At 41.2% G+C, this 18,807-nt stretch overlaps 2 protein-coding genes across 2 annotated transcripts; both read right to left on the bottom strand.

The window, feature by feature from the left end:
* Positions 1-1,563: 1,563 nt before the first annotated feature.
* On the bottom strand, positions 1,564-6,873 carry LOC117304000. The gene has a single exon (XM_033788477.1). It carries the CDS (start codon positions 6,871-6,873, stop codon positions 1,564-1,566), a length of 5,310 nt encoding a protein of 1,769 aa, XP_033644368.1.
* A 3,115-nt stretch (positions 6,874-9,988) lies between these two features.
* LOC117303781 (hydroxyacyl-coenzyme A dehydrogenase, mitochondrial-like) lies at positions 9,989-18,003 on the bottom strand. The gene is made up of 8 exons (XM_033788136.1): positions 17,708-18,003; positions 16,557-16,685; positions 15,716-15,873; positions 14,663-14,789; positions 13,214-13,303; positions 12,571-12,643; positions 11,674-11,790; positions 9,989-11,185 (listed from the first exon to the last, which is right to left on the bottom strand). The coding sequence occupies exons 1-8, from the start codon at positions 17,822-17,824 to the stop codon at positions 11,061-11,063; spliced, it is 936 nt and encodes a 311-aa protein (XP_033644027.1). The 5' UTR covers positions 17,825-18,003; the 3' UTR covers positions 9,989-11,060.
* Between the last annotated feature and the right edge of the window lie 804 nt (positions 18,004-18,807).

Here is an 18,807-nt window from a genome sequence, read left to right on the forward strand (position 1 = left end):
ATTCAGTGACAATGTGGACAAGTCAATAACTGTTTGTCTCGAAGAAGCAGCTCTCCCACTGCTCCTAGAAGTATGAGGTTTGTTCCGCTATCGTCTCCATAGCGGAACAAACCTCATATTCAATCATAGTTCTACGAGTACTCTCTCGCGAATCTCGATACTGCCGCTGTCAGAGAAGACTGATCTTGCAAGCCTAAGATTGGTCTCGCAAAACTACTGCTCTAGCGTGAGATCTGTGAGCCAGCATTTTTGCGAGATCATCACACGTGTCAAGAGATTCGTGGAGAGTAAATACGCAATCTTCATGACAAATTTAACATCTTGTCCACAATTCCAGTTGATGACCTGGGTCCAATTTCATAAAGGTAATTAAACAAATATACTGCTTGACAAATTTCTTTGGAGAAGCAAACATTGAGTGGGGTGGGGGCACCAGCCACTACAATGTTCTTTGCTTACAGTAAAAAGCCGAAGCCATGAAATTGGGCACCGTTCTCCCCTCATAAATCTTTGGTTTGTTTCAGACCCTCACACAGTGTTACCGAAACTGTGTCTTACATGCATTGCAAAACGTATGATGACTTTCGTATAAAAGCCCACTGACTTTGAGTTGAACAACGAAAAATTGCATCTCACAGAGTTCTCTAAGTTTGTTTGTTCAAATGATCTTCGTCAAGGGAACTCGGCAAACTCCAGCTGGCATCAGCCAATCTCTCCCATACAAACATCGAAACATTAAATGATGTCATGTTGAACAAATCAACAAAATTGTGAATCAGTTACACTAAATGATGTTGAGTATGTGTGGACTATTCTAGTCATTGTGAAATCAGCAGTTAGCTCTAGGATTCCTCGAACCCACAATCTTGTCATTCAGGTCAAAACATTGAATGTGGCTCATCAAGGAGTAAGGCATACAGTTGTGACACAGACTAGATATCTTGCTTTCGTATTTTAATGCAATTCGAACTGTAAATAAACATACAGAAAAAGAGATCCTTAATACATGTGATCCTTAATCAAAGTTGAACTTGTCAGAAAGAAAGTGGTTCTTAAAACTCTCCTTAAACCTTCATAATAATCCAGGAAATACTTGGGAAACATATCAAACTGTCCTTATCTCTCAGTAATGTCCATCATTAATAAACAATCCCTAATTTCTCACATCTGGTCTGAAACTAGCAAAAGCTGGGAAACTTCTTACACGTTAATGTACCCAATCTGCATGTAAACAAGTTGCATGTCCCTTTAATTTCAACATGAATACTAGCAAATTATGTCTGCTCTAATAAGGGCTTACATCATCAAAATCACAACTGAAAAGGGGTACTCACTTCTTTGGCAAGACTCTAGTAAACCTGGTGTCCATAATCTCTGAAGTAAAAACTGATAACTGCTGGTTTTGACTATAAACTTTTCGGCTAAGAACTGCTACAGTAAAACATGGTGAAACATGGCTGAAACAACCACATGTAAACACTAAACATCTACAGCCACAAGAGGGCGCTAGTCACAATCTCAAAGGTCACTGGCTCAGTGAAACATCCTCGCCCCGATGAGCGACTAGTCCTCATCATAACCTTCTGCCGGGTAGATCACTGCTATTTTTGTGATAGGCCTCTGGTACTCTCCGCTCTCAGTCTTCACCTTCACGTTCCTCACCTTGCCATCCGATCCCGGAAAGACCTCGAGAACCCTGCCGACACACCACTTGCCCCGGACTGGATTGGTATCTGACACAGTTACCACATCACCGACTCGTACGTTACGCCTTTCAGCTCTCCATTTCTTGCGTGGTACCAGGCAGGGTAGAACATCTCGGCTCCAGCGCTTCCAGAAAGAGTCGATAATCCTCTGAACAAACTCCACACGGTGCCTAGGATTTTTGGTCTCCTGGAATGGCCCCTGAGGAACATCAGTCGAGGCTCTTCCAAGTAGTATATCGTTCGGACTCAGGTAGGAACCATCATCTGGGTCATTTGGGATCCTTCCAATCGGGCGTTGGTTTACGAGGTTCGCAACTTCTAATAAAACTGTGTAAAGTTCAAACGGAGTCAGCACCTGAGCCCCAACAGCCCTTTTCAGCGCAGTCTTGCAGCTCTTGACTAATGCCTCTGCACACCCATTTTGATGTGGTGCTCTTGGTGTGATGAACTTCCATTCCATGCCTTTCTCTGCACCGAACTGTTTCAGCTCTTCAATGTTCCAACCTTGAATCATTCTTTGAAGTTCCCGTTGTGCTCCGACCAGTTGGGTTCCGTTGTCACTAATCATTTGAGCTGGATAACCTCTAATAGAGAAGAATCTGCGGAGCACTTGAATGTATTCCATAGTGGAACAGTCCACCGCTAGCTCTAGGTGCACTGCTCTGGTGTTCAGGCAAGTGAAGATCACTCCATAGTGTTTGGCTGTTTTGTTACGTCCAATCTTCACTTGGTAGGGTCCAAAGTAGTCGCATGACGTGAAGTAGAATGGTGGTGTGTATGGCGCTAGGCGTTGCTTCGGTAAATCAGCCATGACCTGTGTCTCCAGTTTATGCTCTGCCTCTCTGCAAACCACACAGCGGTATTTGATCGTCTTGGCTAGGTTGTGTGCCTTCAGGATCCAGTATCTTTGCCTTGTTTTCGCAACAGTGGTAGCAACACCAGTGTGGCCCTGTTGGTGAATACTACGCACAATCAGAATTGAAATGTAATGATCATGGGGCAGCAGTGCTGGGTGCTTTGTATGGTAAAACATCGTAGACTCGTGCAGTCGGCCTCCAACCCTTAAGATTCCTGCATCATCTGTGAAGGGACTCAATGACTTGAACTCTCCGTTGGCCATGCGTTTGTGTAGATTTTTCTGTGCTTTGATAATCCAGTAGTTGGCAGCATCTGTCAGCTCTTGGGGTGAGAGCGGACCCTGTTTAGACTCTTTGTTTACACAAGACTGCATCTTGGCTCGTATGTTCTGGACAAATCGACGAACGTAGGCTGTGACTCTGATTAGCTTTCTCCAGCTAGAATACTTCTTGCAGTCAATGGCTTCCTGAGTTTCGGTGGTGATGAATACAGCTTGGGTCTTGTGTCGTTCCTTATCTACCTCCATCTGGTTCACCCTCTCTGCATCTTTTGGCCAACTTTCTTCTGGGAAGCGCAGGAATTCTGGACCATTTTTCCAGCGCTGGGTCAATTGTTTCACAGGTACTCCACGAGAGACGTCATCTGCTACATTCAGCTCTCCTGGAACATGTCTCCACTGTGAGGGATCTGTTTGGCTCTGAATCTCGCTTACTCGGTTGGATACAAATGGTTTGAATCCTCTGGCTTGGCTTCGAATCCAAGATAGGGCAATCATACTGTCAGTCATAAACACTGCTTCCTCTACTGGTAGGCGCAGTTCTTCCATGATGGCCTGGTACAGCCTTGTACCCATAACTGCTGCCTGCAATTCCAATCGTGGGATGGTGAGCCTCTTCAAGGGTGCTACTCTAGACTTGGCTGCAATGAATCGGACATCATAGGTGCCATCATTTATCTGCCATCGGATGTAGGCACAGGCTCCAAAAGCTTCCTCTGAAGCATCGCAGAAGATACACAGCAAGGGCACCCCAACAGCATTCGACGGAGTAAGACATCTTTCAAAACTTATCTCGTTCAACTCTTTCATCTCTTTGAATAGTTGAATCCAGCTGTCATGATCTGCCTTGGGTATTTCTTGGTCCCAGTCCAGACCCTGTTGCCATAGATGTTGCATTCCAATCTTGGTACGAATGAGAAAGGCTGCAGCGAATCCAATCGGGTCAAAGATTTGTGCAATCTGGCTCAGAATTTGACGCTTTGTTAACTTTCTCTGCATCAGTTCTCGATCATCGGTGGACAAATTCTTGTCCAAGTCCAAGTTGACCTTGTAGTGGAATTCGTCAGTTTTGCGGTTCCATACTGTCCCCAGCACTTTCTCATCAGTTGTGGTGTCCAGAAACTTCATTCTCTCATCTTCCTTTTCACTGGTATAGTTTTCTTCCAGAGCTTCATTAGATAACCAGCCTTTTACTCGGAATCCCCCTTCAGCTAACACCTCATCTATCTCACTTGTCAGTTTCTTGGCCTCGTTCACAGTGTGGACGGAGTCGCATATGTCGTCCATGTAGGTGTTTTCCTTTAAGACTCGTGCTGCATCTGGAAATTGTTTCTCTGCAGCCTCAGCTGTTTTCTTCAGGGCGATCTGCGCCATGGCTGGAGCTGGCTTATCCCCGAACGTCAGAACTGTCTTGACGTAAATATCAGGTGTACGGTCAGTATTTAGGTCTCTCCACAAGAAGCGATGAACATGCTGATCACGTTCTGGAATCAGAATTTGGTGGTACATCTTTGAGATGTCTGCAATGACTGCTACTTCATTTTCACGGAACTTCATGATGACTCCAAATAAATTGTTAAGAAGGTCAGGCCCCTTGTACCAGTAGTCGTTTAGACATTGCCCGTGGTAGGTTGCTGAAGAATTGAAGACAATTCGGAGAGGTGTGCTTTTACTTTCTGGCCTCAAAACTCCATGATGAGAGATGTAGTGTACGGGACCTTTGTATGACTTCAGTTCAGCTTCAGACAGCTTCCGGGCAAACTTCTTTTCCACCATTTCCTTCATCTGGGCATCATAGGCTTCTGCATGACTTGTGTTTTTTGCAAGTCGGCGTTCTGTTGAATAGAGCCTCTTCTCTATCTGGATCTTGTTATCTGGTAGCTGTTTTGGATCCCTTTTCCAAGGGTAAGGGACGGTCCATCGGTTTCCATTTCGAATACAGGATTCTTCTATTATTTTGGCTTCCTTTAGTTCTGCTGGGCTGAGCTTTTCTGGTTCACATGTGCAGGACTTCACGGCTACTCCCATAGCTTCAGTTTTCCAGAAATCTGTCATGTCTACTGGTGTTGAGTACTTTACATGGAGAACTCGGCTTGTCTTATTCTGGTCCCCAGGGCCGGTTCCAAAAATCACCCAACCAAGTGGTGATTGGCGGGCTATCAGATTCTGGGCTTCATGGGTTTCACCAGCATGTATGCTTGCATGATCAATGCCAATGAGTAGGTCTACTGGGCCGCTACCTCGATGGAGATTGCTTGGATGAAGTTTGAACAGTTTGGCCATCTCTGATAGGTCAACTTCAGCAACATCGTCGCTTATGCAGGGGATACCAATGGCAGTAACAGTGTAAGTTGGACCTTTGTACTTCGGACGAAGACGGACCTCATAGACTTTTGTTTGAAGCTCTTCTTCTTCTCCTCCCACTTTGGTGATGGTAGTAATTACATCCTTTCCCTTGAGCTTCAAGTTTTCGGCGAGGGACTTTCTAATCAATGTAATCTGTGCCCCGGAGTCAAGAAGGATATTTGCTGGTTGAGTAATCTGGGTTCCCATGATCTGCACTTGTAGGACTGGCAGTAATATTTCTGCTCGGGTTGTACTTACTGCAACACTGACTGAACCGGTGGCTTGCTGGGGAGTAAAATGCAGTAATTGATGGTGATAGTGTTTACACTGGAGTCCGTTTATCATCTCTGTGCACTGTCGTCTTCTCGAACAGGTCGACACATTGTGGCCTTTTCCTGCCTTTTTGAGGCAGCTGAAGCAGACATGGTTCTCTTTAACCATCTTAAATCGGTTGGCTGAGCTCATCCCCTTGAACTTGTCACAGTGGTCTGTCCAGTGGCTGGAAGTGTGACAAACCCAGCACTTGTCACGGAAAGGCATTGAAGTCGGGTCTTTCTGCTGAATGTGATTGATGCTTGATCGGGGACTTTGACTCACACATCGTACTGGTGCCGTTGCTCTCATCCTTGATTTCATTTCCGATGACATCCAGTCCAGCAGTCCTTTTAGCGTCGCTAATTCTTTATCCCTTTCCAAGTGTCTGGACCACACCTTACGGTCGTCAGAGTTCATTTTCTGTTCAATGACTGCTAGCATATGATTATTATCCATGTCGTTTCGTCGCCCCACCTCCTTCAATGTGTTGTAACTCCTTCTCACAAGATGAACTAGCTCACAGAATCTGGCATCTTCCCCGTCTCGGAGTGGCTTGAACTTCATGATATCTTGGGTGACGGTGTCAGTAATAAATCGTGGATCACCATATATTGTGTCGAGGTACTCCCACGCTGCATCGTAATCGGACCCAATTCCCTTAATCAGCTCCAACGGCTTTCCTTGTAGGCATGTACGCAGCAGTGTGATGGCATCCCTCTTACCATACCTCTTATCAACCATATGCTTGAAGTCATCTTTAAAGATGGCGTATTCTCTGACATCCCCTGTGTACTTGGGCATCTTTGGCTTTTCCATTTTAAACCCACAGAATTTGTCGACATCATGGATTGCTGTATTCGCTTTCGTCTGCTCTTCCTTCTGATCACTTGCTCCATTTATGCTGATATGGCTATCGGATTCTGTTATCTGCTTGGCACTGGAAGTTGTACTGGATTGCTCTGCACTGGATATTTGCTCGGCACTTGAACTGGACTGGTCATTACTGGAACTCGTTTTCTCTGTACTGGCACTGGCTTCTTCATTCGGGTTTGACTCTTTCTCTGTAGGTGTTGGAGTTACATGTAGATGATCTTTTGCCTCACACTGTAAAGCTATGAACATTTGCTGGCATTCTTCTAACCACTCCTCTTCGGTAGTAAATTCATCGTCATCTGATATCTGCTCGGTATAAGCCTCATGCTTTTGAACTAGGCTGTCATACACCAGTTCAAACTTTTCAAGCTGACTTGAAACTTCATCGGTAGCCCTATTGCCTTCGATCATCAAACGTAGGGCTTTTCCCTGTCTTGTGAGTGCCGCCTTGGCATTCCTTCTTTTGACTTTTAACTCTTTTACTGTTGAGTCGGTCATTCTGATACGGTGCAGTACTCCCTTCTGATCCCGGGTTAGCAGAACAGAATTCGAATGTTGTGGCTCATCAAGGAGTAAGGCATACAGTTGTGACACAGACTAGATATCTTGCTTTCGTATTTTAATGCAATTCGAACTGTAAATAAACATACAGAAAAAGAGATCCTTAATACATGTGATCCTTAATCAAAGTTGAACTTGTCAGAAAGAAAGTGGTTCTTAAAACTCTCCTTAAACCTTCATAATAATCCAGGAAATACTTGGGAAACATATCAAACTGTCCTTATCTCTCAGTAATGTCCATCATTAATAAACAATCCCTAATTTCTCACATCTGGTCTGAAACTAGCAAAAGCTGGGAAACTTCTTACACGTTAATGTACCCAATCTGCATGTAAACAAGTTGCATGTCCCTTTAATTTCAACATGAATACTAGCAAATTATGTCTGCTCTAATAAGGGCTTACATCATCAAAATCACAACTGAAAAGGGGTACTCACTTCTTTGGCAAGACTCTAGTAAACCTGGTGTCCATAATCTCTGAAGTAAAAACTGATAACTGCTGGTTTTGACTATAAACTTTTCGGCTAAGAACTGCTACAGTAAAACATGGTGAAACATGGCTGAAACAACCACATGTAAACACTAAACATCTACAGCCACAAGAGGGCGCTAGTCACAATCTCAAAGGTCACTGGCTCAGTGAAACAGAATGTGTTATCATCCATTAGCTCGTCAATCTTGTCCCGCAATACGTTCACAATCTCCTGATCGATGAACACATGTGTGTCGTCCAGATCGACCAGGATGAATCTTCGGCCAAGTTTTTGCGTCTCATCCATGTGGAGAAGAAACTGCTTCATGGCTGGGTCACTGTGTATGCGGAAGGTACATCAAATAGACACATTAAAAATAGAGCCATTTCCAATGTAGGTCGGACGTCTTGTTCAAAATTGCGGCTAAGACTTGTAGTGTACTGTGGTACTGTACAGAGTCTAGACGATCACAGATGAAAAACTACATGTAGCATTGTAGGAGGAGTACAGTGCATGCCCCCAGAAAAGCTGATTCTGGATCTAACTAATTTCATCATTCTGTTCTGTTATGAATCAAGCCTAGAAGAAGGCACAACAAGTAAATAAGCACAAAAATGATGCTCAGAAATTAGTTATTTGTGACTGGTGGTGGTTAGCCCCACGTTTGTTGTGGCCAAAAGCAGGGATTCAGCTTTTTGCCAGAAACAATAAAACATGAAAAAAGTGTGGCTTTGAATTTTTTGTATCATGTTAAATTTAAAATAGTCAGTGCCTTGTTTTGCTTTTTCAAAATTTATTTTATAGGATACGATATTATTATTAAACAAACATATTTTTAAAAATGTTTAATAACGTTTATAAACCTTGTCATTTTTACTGTCTTTGCAACCCCAAAATGCCACTTCTGCCAAAAGTCAAGTGTTTTTAAGATAGGCTAGTAGTGAGTGAGTGGCTGAGGGGGTCGAGAGCGGCAGTGCTGTCGAATGACTGTACCAGTGTAATTACATACATGTGATGTATGGCGCCACCACTTGTTCACACATGTTTACAAAAAGGGATAATCTCATTGAGGTAAACTAGATACATTGTTATTTCATATCGAATGAAAAAGTGGTGGCGCCATACGGAAACTTTTCCCAAGTTTTCTCAGTTGATTAACTTACCATTCTACCAGAACGCCTTTAATTACATTCACCATTTTCAGTTAATATTCAGCATGTTCGTCAGCTTCGTTTAGTAGTTTTACTGTCGTCGTATAATTGTGTCGTCGGACCGCAGTTTCAACGCCGTTGAAACGCCAGTCTGTCACCCTCACATAAATTCTATGGGATAAAGAGCTGTCCGTATAGGTACCAGACTTTGTTGGTAACCAGACGACTACAAGGTTGTATCATAGTGTTACGTTCGCGCCTACTGACCATGCGTTAGACTTTATTTCAAGTCTGAGACTCCAGATGTTGTCACTAGATGGAGCTAATTCATGCAATACTGCGACGACTACCAGATAAATACACGATTACAGACTTTGAAACAAGTCTAAAAATAATAATGTGCAAAAATAAGTTAGTGGCCTCACAAGATAAATTTAATTTATAAACCACAGATACTGCTGTGAGAAATAAATGTTTTTATTTATTCAAATCATCCACATCACACATGTTCAACATTAATATTATTTATAAAGTATTATAATATTATAATTACAAGACAAAAACGATAAATCCATACCATACCTGGTTTACTTCCTGCGAATGCAAATGCGATACAAATTCAGACTTAACAAATTCACAACGAATAATTCGCAACTGTGTTCAACTCCTGTGAAACATTCGCTGTGAAAGCACTATGAGGTAAAAATTCACTTTGCAGTGCATTCGCATCAGGAAGTATGAACCAAGCTTTACAGCGATAATTGAGAAATATTACTGATTCAGAGGGGGATGATGGGAGCGGTGTAATGAAAACCGACCACTCCAAGGACTTTAAACGATCTTGTCAACAAAAACTGTTATAGATCAATTCAGCCTCAAAGTTTTCAATAAAATGATACTAATATTAATTTTGGTTTTACCCTTATACACCAATATATTCAGTTCTGTTGACAAAAAAATCACAGTAATATTACTGGGGTGGGATTCAAACCCAAGACCGCTGACACTCTAGAGCAGGGCTCGATTTCATAGAGCTGCCAAGCACAAAAACTTTGCTTAGCATGAAAAAGTTCTTCCTCGATAAAAACATTAACTTAAAAACTGACTTGGTAACGAGCATTAGAGAGCTGTTGATAGTATAAAACATTGTGGGAAACAACTCCCTCTGAAGTAACGTAAACAGGATTACCAACCAAATTTCCATTTATTGTATATTGTTCGTTACTGGTATTCAGCTGTTGCTTGCTGAAATCCTGAAAATCATGTGGAAATTTGGTTGGTAATCCTGTTTGTATCAAGGAAGAAATTTCATGCTAAGCAAATTGTTGTGCTTAGCAGCTCTATGAAATTGGGCCAAGATGTCTTACCAACCCGGTCATGGGTTCGAATCCCACCCAAGTAATATGTCTGTGATTTTGTTCACGTAACTTGGAAAAGTACCGAGTATACAGTGCTAACACACATCGGTGTAAGGGTAACACCAACATTAAAACAATACGAGTTAAGAATATCTTTATAAATCAATTCATTCAATCTGAACCTGAACGCTACCAAGTACGGGCAGATATATACACATGTACCCTCTGATAATTTAATGCTTGAACGTTGTGTACCACTCACTAGAAAATTATTATCCAGCTCATCTTTCCAACAAGGGACGATATCTAGAACGATTGAATATAAGTTTATTGCTTTCGAACACTGTTGAAAGTACAGCTCAACTTCAAGCACCAAAGTGTGCATTTACAGTTTCTGTTATATAGCTGCATGCACAACACAAGCAAACCATTAGTTACATCAATGAAGCACACTTGAACTAATGTTACTTGTTTACCTGTGAAGAACAGCAGTGACATGTAAGAACTTTGTTTATAAATTTCATGCAAGTCCTACTTTAATTATATCTTTTGAAAAGTCATGACCGGAGAAAGGGGACTAATTTTGGCAGTTCTGAAAAGGTCAAGTCAAGTATTGGGTAATCAGAGGAACAATTGATGGTGAAATTACTTGATACCTAATTCTCTTTGGGAATTGGGGAAAAGGGTTACTTCTTGACGGGGAAGGGGGCTAATTTTGGCATTTCTGAATAGGTCGAAGTCAACTATTGAGAAATCAGAGGAACAATTTATGGTGAAATTACTTGATACCTAGGTCTTTTTGGGAATTACGTGATACCTAGTTCTCCTTGGGAGTTGGGGAGAAGGATTACTTCTTGACGGGGAAGGGGGCTAATTTCGGCATTTCTGAATAGGTCAAAGTCAACTATTGAGAAATCAGAGGAACAATTTATGGTGAAATTACTTGATACCTAGGTCTCTTTGGGAATTACGTGATACCTAGTTCTCCTTGGGAGTTGGGGAGAAGGATTACTTCTTGACGGGGAGGGGGGCTAATTTCGGCATTTCTGAATAGGTCAAAGTCAACTATTGAGAAATCAGAGAAACAATTTATGGTGAAATTACTTGATACCTAGTTCTGTTTGGGAATTGGGGAGGGGGGTTACTTCTTGCCGTACGGGTAGAAACCTTCGCCTTTCTTCGTGCCGAGCTTTCCTTGTGCCACCTTCTGATCTAGGAGTGGGCTGGGCTCAAAGAGTGGATTGTTGGGGAACTTCTCATGCCATCCTTTGGAGAGAAGTAAAGGAAAATTATTTGTTGAAGTACATCAAACGCTTATGGTGTTGTCAGAGTGTGTGTTTGACACTTGCCAAATCATAACTGCTTTGTAAAAAGTTGGGAAGGTAGTGCATTCTACTCTACAATCCAGGCTCCTAGTGGATGATACCGACGCCTACATCCTTACAGACTGTGAAGGGGATAACCCAGTTTCAGCCCCCTGGAGTAGATGGCAACGTGCCTTTGGCGGCAGTTGATTTTGGTTTTAAAAGTGAAGCCTTAAACTTAAAGTGGCCGTCCAGCCTCAGGGTTATTACTATTATTATTATTATTATTATTCAATGTTATTTATACAGGGTAGCCCAATCAGTGTCAGGGGCCCTGTATAAAAAGCAATACACACCACAGAACAAGGATGTTAGGCGATCTCTCATCGAAAACAAAATTCTAAAAAAGGTTGACTGTTTATGCCTGCCACAGATAAATCAACTCCTTACCATCGATGATGAACTTTGTGACGTCGAGCCCAACGTAGTCCGCCAATTCAAACGGTCCCATGGGATAGCCAGCTCCTAGCTTCATAGCCGTGTCTATGTCTCGTGCTGATGCGTCGCCTAAATTTAAAATCAAAGGATAAAAAACAAAACCATTGTACTTGTTCCCAATTCTAACATTATCTACATATCAGTTTTATATTAAAAAAAAAAAAAATTAGAAAAAAAAGTGTGATTTTATTTTTAAGTAAAAGGGCTAACCTACAGGGAGAAAAAGAGCAGGGTTTAGACAAATTTTCAGGCTTTTTTTAACACAATTTTGGCAGGGGCAACAACAAATTTGACAAAATAGGGAGACCGCCAACATTGGGCTAAAAGGCTCAATGGGTAGAAAGCAGGCATGTCAAGCCAGAGGTTGTTGGTTCAAACCCTGCTCTAGAGAATTGTTCTTTAAAGACACTGGACACTATTGGTAATTGTCAAAGACTAGTCTTCAAGGTTGGTGTATCTCAACATATGCACAAAATAACAAACCTGCGAAAATTTGAGCTCAAATCGGTCGGCAAAGTTGCGAGATATTAATGTCAGAAAAAAACACCCTTGTCGCACCATGGTTACACAAAGTTGTGCGCTTCCAGATGCTTGATTTCGAGACCTCAATTTCTTAATCTGAGGTCCGCAAATCAAATTCGTGGAAAATTACTTCTTTCTTGAAAACTACGTCACTTCAGAGGGAGCTGTTTCTCACAATGTTTTATACTATCAACCTCTCCCAATTACTCGTAATCAAGAAAGGTTTTATGATAATAATTTTTGTGGAGTAATTACCAATAGTGTCCACTGCCTTTAATTGGTTTATAACACAAAACTAAAAACAAAATAAGGACCACAATCCCTTACCCCTCTCTACCAGCCTGATGGCTTCCATCATGTAAGGCACTAGAAGTCTGTTAACGATGAATCCTGGAGTGTCCTGGTAAAGAATGAATATTCATAAAATGTAATTAGAATGTGTTGCATATTCATGGAGTCATTGATACTTTTATTCTATCAGTAAGGGTGTGACTTTATGCCAGGCCTGTCATCTTTGAGAGGGCAAGGCTATTTTCATTGTAAATGGGCACTTATTGTTCAAAAATCTTCAGAGACCGCCCGGGTGCTCCACAAGAAAATTTATGTACCAAGTATATGGGGAAACTGACGAACAATCTATGAGGAAACTGGGAAAGTGCAAGACCGAAGGAAAGAACAAGAGAGAAGAGATTGCTCCAGTAGGATGCTTTTTTGAGAATGAGTGTAAGTATGTAGTTTGGAAAAGCGTAAAGAAACTATTTATAAAATGAACTCCATAATGATTGGCATATGTAAGACAGATCCACAAACTATGGAGCACCTCCCGAGGCGCCCCCTACTGGAGCAAGAATGCAAAACTGAGGACCATGTAGAGTACAAGGTATTGCTAGGAACTGTGTCCAGTTCTGGCTGAAACACAATATCTAGTGAGTGAGGACTTGATACAAAGACGAAGTTAATCAATACATACTTTGCACACAACTGGTACTTTGCCTAAACTTTTTGAAAAATCCATGAGCGACTGGAACGTTGCATCACTCTGTTCTGATATCTGAACGACCTGAAAGGGATTAAAGGAATAAACAATGGTCGTGATAATAAGTAATTGAATGGGTAGTAGAAGAGGCGACTGAAAAGATAATAGTTTATTTCAATTTACAATTTTAGCTTTTAAAGGCACTGGACACTATTGGTAATTACTAAATAATTGTTAGCCCATAAAAACTAACTTGTTAAAGAGCAATGGTAACTGTTGATAGTATAAAACATTGTTAGAAACAGCCTCCTCTGAAGTAATGTAGTTTTTGAGAAGGAGGTTATTTCTCACTCAAATATTAAAAGGCTTCAGGCCTGAAGCCTTTTCATAGGCATCTGAAAGCACACACATGTGTACAACAAGGGTGTTTTTCTTTTATTATTCTCTTCCAACTTCTATAACCAATTGAGTCCAAATTTTCATTGATGCATTAAATGTTGGATTACACAAAGTGAGAATTCTTGTCTTTGGCAATTACCAAAGTTGTCCGGTGCCTTTTAAGGATGTGGGTACCTTTTGTAACACAAAACACAATGTCCACAGATTTACATTAAACTTAGGACCGTTTGAAGATAATGATAGTAGAAAGCTTCCCTGAGAATATTACTTGCTGAGGTGCTGTAGGTTTTTTTTTTAGAAATGAGTAAAACAATGTCATGAAAATACGTTTTTACATGCTAAAATAATGTTTGTCTCATGATCACTGAGACAAAAATTATTGTCATGACATTGTTTTACTCATTTCCCAAAAACTACAGCACCTCAGCAAGTAGTATCGTCAGGGAAGCTTTCTACTCTCATTATCTTCAAACTGTGTAAGTTTAGTGTAAATCTGTAAATGTCATCACTGGTTTTTTTTTTCATAATAAAGAAATATGGCAGTGAAAAATCACATTTTCTCTGATTTTCTTTTAGTTTTGTCCACTTCTTGACTTATGACATCTTTATAAGGGAGAGCAGGGCTCAATGGGCCATATTTTTGACCGTGTGAGGGCGCTCTCAATCACTTCCGGGGGTATATTCATTCAAACCCAAAACAGTTTTTAAAGATTGGAATACATTACCACCACAGACATCTAATCCATCAGAGACAATAAGACTTTTAAAGGAGCCGTTATAATCCACCTCTAAAGCAAATTGAAACTACGGCGCAACAAAAGTGACAGAACGCCTATTAATTTGTGCAGGGCGAATCGCGTGTACCCCCGGAAGTGATAAAAATACTATTTATAGCGCCCTCGCGCTGTCAAAAATAAGGGGCATTGTTTGGATATAAAGTCCCATTAATCATTTAGGCATGCTCTAGAAAGCTGAACATAATTATACAAAGACCAAATGGCATTAAAGGGTTTTTGTACTTTTTGTAGGACAAAAAACACTTACCTCTACAAGTTTCATGACAGGGACAGGGTTAAAGAAATGAAGACCAGCGAATCTATCTCGCCTATCCGTGGAGATGGCTATATCTGAGATGGGTAGTGATGAGGTATTACTGGCGAAAATTGTTTCCCTGAAAATATCAAAATGGCACACAAATTAAAGTGAGTAATCATAATTCTTAATTTTGCATGCAAAGCTTACCTGTTATGATTCGGCCTCTCACCCCAAACACGAGGGGCAGGGAGTGAATGTTGTTTTTTTCAGGATGGTTTATATGTAAGAATTAGTAATTGTCAAAGACCAGTATTCTCACTTGGTGTATCCCAACTTACCCTGAAATTTTTTACTCAATTCACTGAAGTTGGACGAAAATAATAGAAAGAAAAACCACCCTTGTTGCACAAATTTTTGCTTGCTTTCAGAATAAAAGGTTTCAGGCCTGAAGTCTTATTTTTTGAGTGAGAAATTACCTCTTTCTCAAAAACTATGTTACTTCAGAGGGAGCCATTTCTCACAATGTTATTATACTTTCAACAGCTCTCCATTGCTTGTTACAAAGTAAGAATATATGCTAACCAATTACCAAACGTGTCCAGTCCCTTTAAAGACACTGGACACTATTGGTAATTGTCAAAGACCAGTCTTCTCACTTGGTTTCTCTCAACAAATACATAAAATAACAAACTTGTGAAAACTTGAGCTCACTCGGTCATCGATGTTGTGAGATAATAATGAAAGAAAAAACACCCTTGTCACACGAAGTTGTGTGCTTTCAGATGCTTGATTTCGAGAGGAGACCTCAAATTCTAAATCTGAGGTGTTGAAATCAAAATCGTGAAAAATGACTTCTTTCTCCAAAACTACGTTACTTCAGAGGGAGCCGTATCTCACAATGTAATGTACTATCAACAGCTCTCCATTACTTGTTACCAAGTAAGGTTTTATGCCAATAACTTTTTTGAGTAATTACCAATAGTGTCCACTGCCTTTAAATGCATTTTGTCTGAGTTCCTTGCCTTCACAGCCAGAATCGAATAAATGAAATGAATAACTTACTGAGGGGCTACTTTATCAAGCTGACTGAAGAGTTCTTGCTTGACTTGCAAGTTTTCAATGATAGCTTCGATGACTAGATCAGTCTTTGTCACTGCGGCCAATGCATCTGTGCTGAGACTAATGGAAGAAAGTGCAGATTTGGAATAGCTCTCCGCCGCCTGCAAAAAGTAGAGTACACAGTGTTGGATGGTCACAAATTAAAAGAAATCAATCAAAGGGGTGAGGCTAATCAAAGCAGAAAATAAATCTACTACCTCAAACTTTGTGCCAGCTAAAAAGACCCGAGGACCAGTCAAAATTCACTCCAGGTGGCTATTTCAGTGTTAAAAAAGCATCACCAGAGAATAATTGGATAAAAGCTGGTTGGGTTGGCTACTGAAATGGCAAGCGAACTGGTCCTGCTGGCGATTAAGTTGAGGGCAAAGTGGACCAGTGAAGTGAAAAGTTAGCGGTATAATGCAAAGACAAGCTAACTGGTCCTGCTAACTGAAAATGTTCAAGGCTAAGTGTTGTCCGTAGTAAAATACTGCTGCTATCAGGCGTCATCCTGTTGGCAGTACAGAAATAAATGTAACTTTTTAAGACCCCCCTCCGCTCTTCTTTGACCATGTAAAAACATGATTCATTTGAAATGGAATCACGTCAAAATAATTGCTTTTTCACACGCCTGTACTTAGCATCCTACAAGCAATTGACAGTTTTTAACAAGCATGCACGCAAAGCAGTCACCCTTGGAAGCCAATCAGTGTAGGTTTTCAGAACATCCCTACTACGAGTTAGTGATAAGAGACATCAACGTTGCCCACTGATGGTAGCGAGGTTGGATGATGATAAATCCTACCTTGAGATCTTCTCCAAATTTTTTCTTTGCTACTCGGGATAAGCTTCTTTCTATCGACAATTTTGAATGTGCCAGGATTTCTTCTGATTGGTCGACAACTGTCACTTGGTGTCCAGTCTGGGCGGCAACCTTTAAATAGAAAGAACGAACTTGATTTTGAATAATGTGATTACAGGTCTAACTGTACAACTTAAATGCATTTAATGGTTGGTTGGATTTTCACATAGTACCAATATATTCAATTACAAAAAAGACAAACACGCCCAAGTACAAATTGTAATCTAGGGCACTGTTCTTTTTCTCTCTCTGAAAACCTGTTACACCTGCCGTCAAAGTGAATTACGACCGCAAATGTGAACATTTGGTCAGTGGTCTAACCATCTCCGTGGAGACGATAGTGGAAGTGGCTGAAGTAGCCTGTGGCTGAATGCTTCGTTTTTGAAAGGGTAAGGTATCAATTTACAATTTCATAAAGAAATTTCATAGGGAAATCTGTACGCCGGAGATTCTGTCCCTCATATTCCCATAATGGAAAATTAACAGGAGGATGATTCAAAAGAGGGCGCTATCATGAGAAGTTTCCGTAGGAGTATGGCGCCACAACTTTTTAACTCATTGTCACACAAAAGGGATATCTCATTAGGTAAATTAATTAGATACTATTTCATATCGAATGAAAAAGTGGTGGCGCCATACGGAAGCTTTTCCCAATACTGAAGTTTGTACACAGTTAGTTAGCCACTATTGGGGGATATAATCTCCGGGGGATTGAATCTCAGGGAGACAGAATTTCCTGCCTCACACCAGCCTAGCCCTGCCCCCCCCCCCCCTGTTTGCCTACGTAACAAATAAAAAAGGGAACCAATTGGCAATCATGAACTATTTATTAGTTGTAACTTATTTTTCATTCAATTTCACTGTTCAGATACACATTTATTTATATAACAATAAGTTAAATACTAGTTGCGAGAATGCAACCCTCATGCCGATGCCGACGCCGTCGACAGCAGGGTTACGTTATCGTCAGGCCCAGAGGGGGCAGCATAACAGTCGCGCCGGCGCCGGCGGACTGGCCTAGCTAGCAGGCCTACTACTACAGAGATCAGGACCAAGGACAAGAGGCGGTACACTTAACGAAAAACCAAACTCACCTGTGCAATACCAACTCCCATTTGTCCGCCCCCAATCACCGTGACATGTTTGATGGCTGCCATTCTCAACGCCGAGGTGGTTAACCCTCTTCGCAATACTTTAGTCACGAAGGACATTGTTAACAAGCGTCAGTTTTGTCCACAGAATTAATTTAGAAACTTTACTTTTATTCCACGAGCGATTCAGCTGCTCTGTAGTTTTGTGTGTGTGGAATCGCTAAGGTGTCAAAGGTCAAACTATCACATACTTACTGGGCACGTGTCAAAGGACGCCCTCACGTGTCAGGGAGCTGCATTACACAACTCAAATCAATCCGTAGCTACTGAACACTGGCCCATAACCTGTGAAAATAAGCAGAAAATACTGCTTGGCAAAAATTCTTTGATAAGCAACAATTGAGTGGGGCACCAGCCATAACGGTGCGAACTTAATGTAATGCTGGCTGATAAGAACTGGTTTTTGCAAAGCAGTAGGCCCTCTGTTATTTGCTCACAACAAGTTTTTGTATCATGTTGGCCCTGGCGTCACACTTCGACGAGGCTCAAGCCAAGGTCAATGCAAGTCCATCTTCACCTTTCACCTACATTCAAAAGCAGACGACTGGAAGTGCGACTGCCAAACGCCACCTCGGACCGTCGACCAATCAAAACACAGCTATAAGCTTTCGTCACTGCACGTTTATCCAATTAAATCACTGGTTTTGAAAAGCAAGTACCTGTCTCTAGGGGACCACTCTATTCAATCCATAGTTGTGCACTTTTTTATTTTGTACCTCCATGTTCTATTGTAAAACGTTTCTCATCTTCTAGTGACCTCTTGCAACAACTTGTGTTTGGATTTTTCAATGTCGTCAGAGATGCACTCGAACGTCAACACAAAAAGGCCTACTCTTGAACTTGTTTCTCTGCACAATTAGCTGGCTCACAGTCAGTTTCTCTGTTCGGGTTATTTAGAGGATTGTTAGACGAAGTTGTCCCGTCATCGTTAAAAAAAAGGAACCAGGAGAAAAATTAAACGAATTAATGACGGGACACACAGTAGATTATTTTCTGTCCGAAATTTCAAATCTGAATTTTGTGAAACTTATCCCAGTCTTAAT

This window comes from Asterias rubens, chromosome 20 (assembly GCF_902459465.1).
Source record: "Asterias rubens chromosome 20, eAstRub1.3, whole genome shotgun sequence".
NCBI classification, from domain to species: Eukaryota; Metazoa; Echinodermata; class Asteroidea; order Forcipulatida; family Asteriidae; genus Asterias; species Asterias rubens.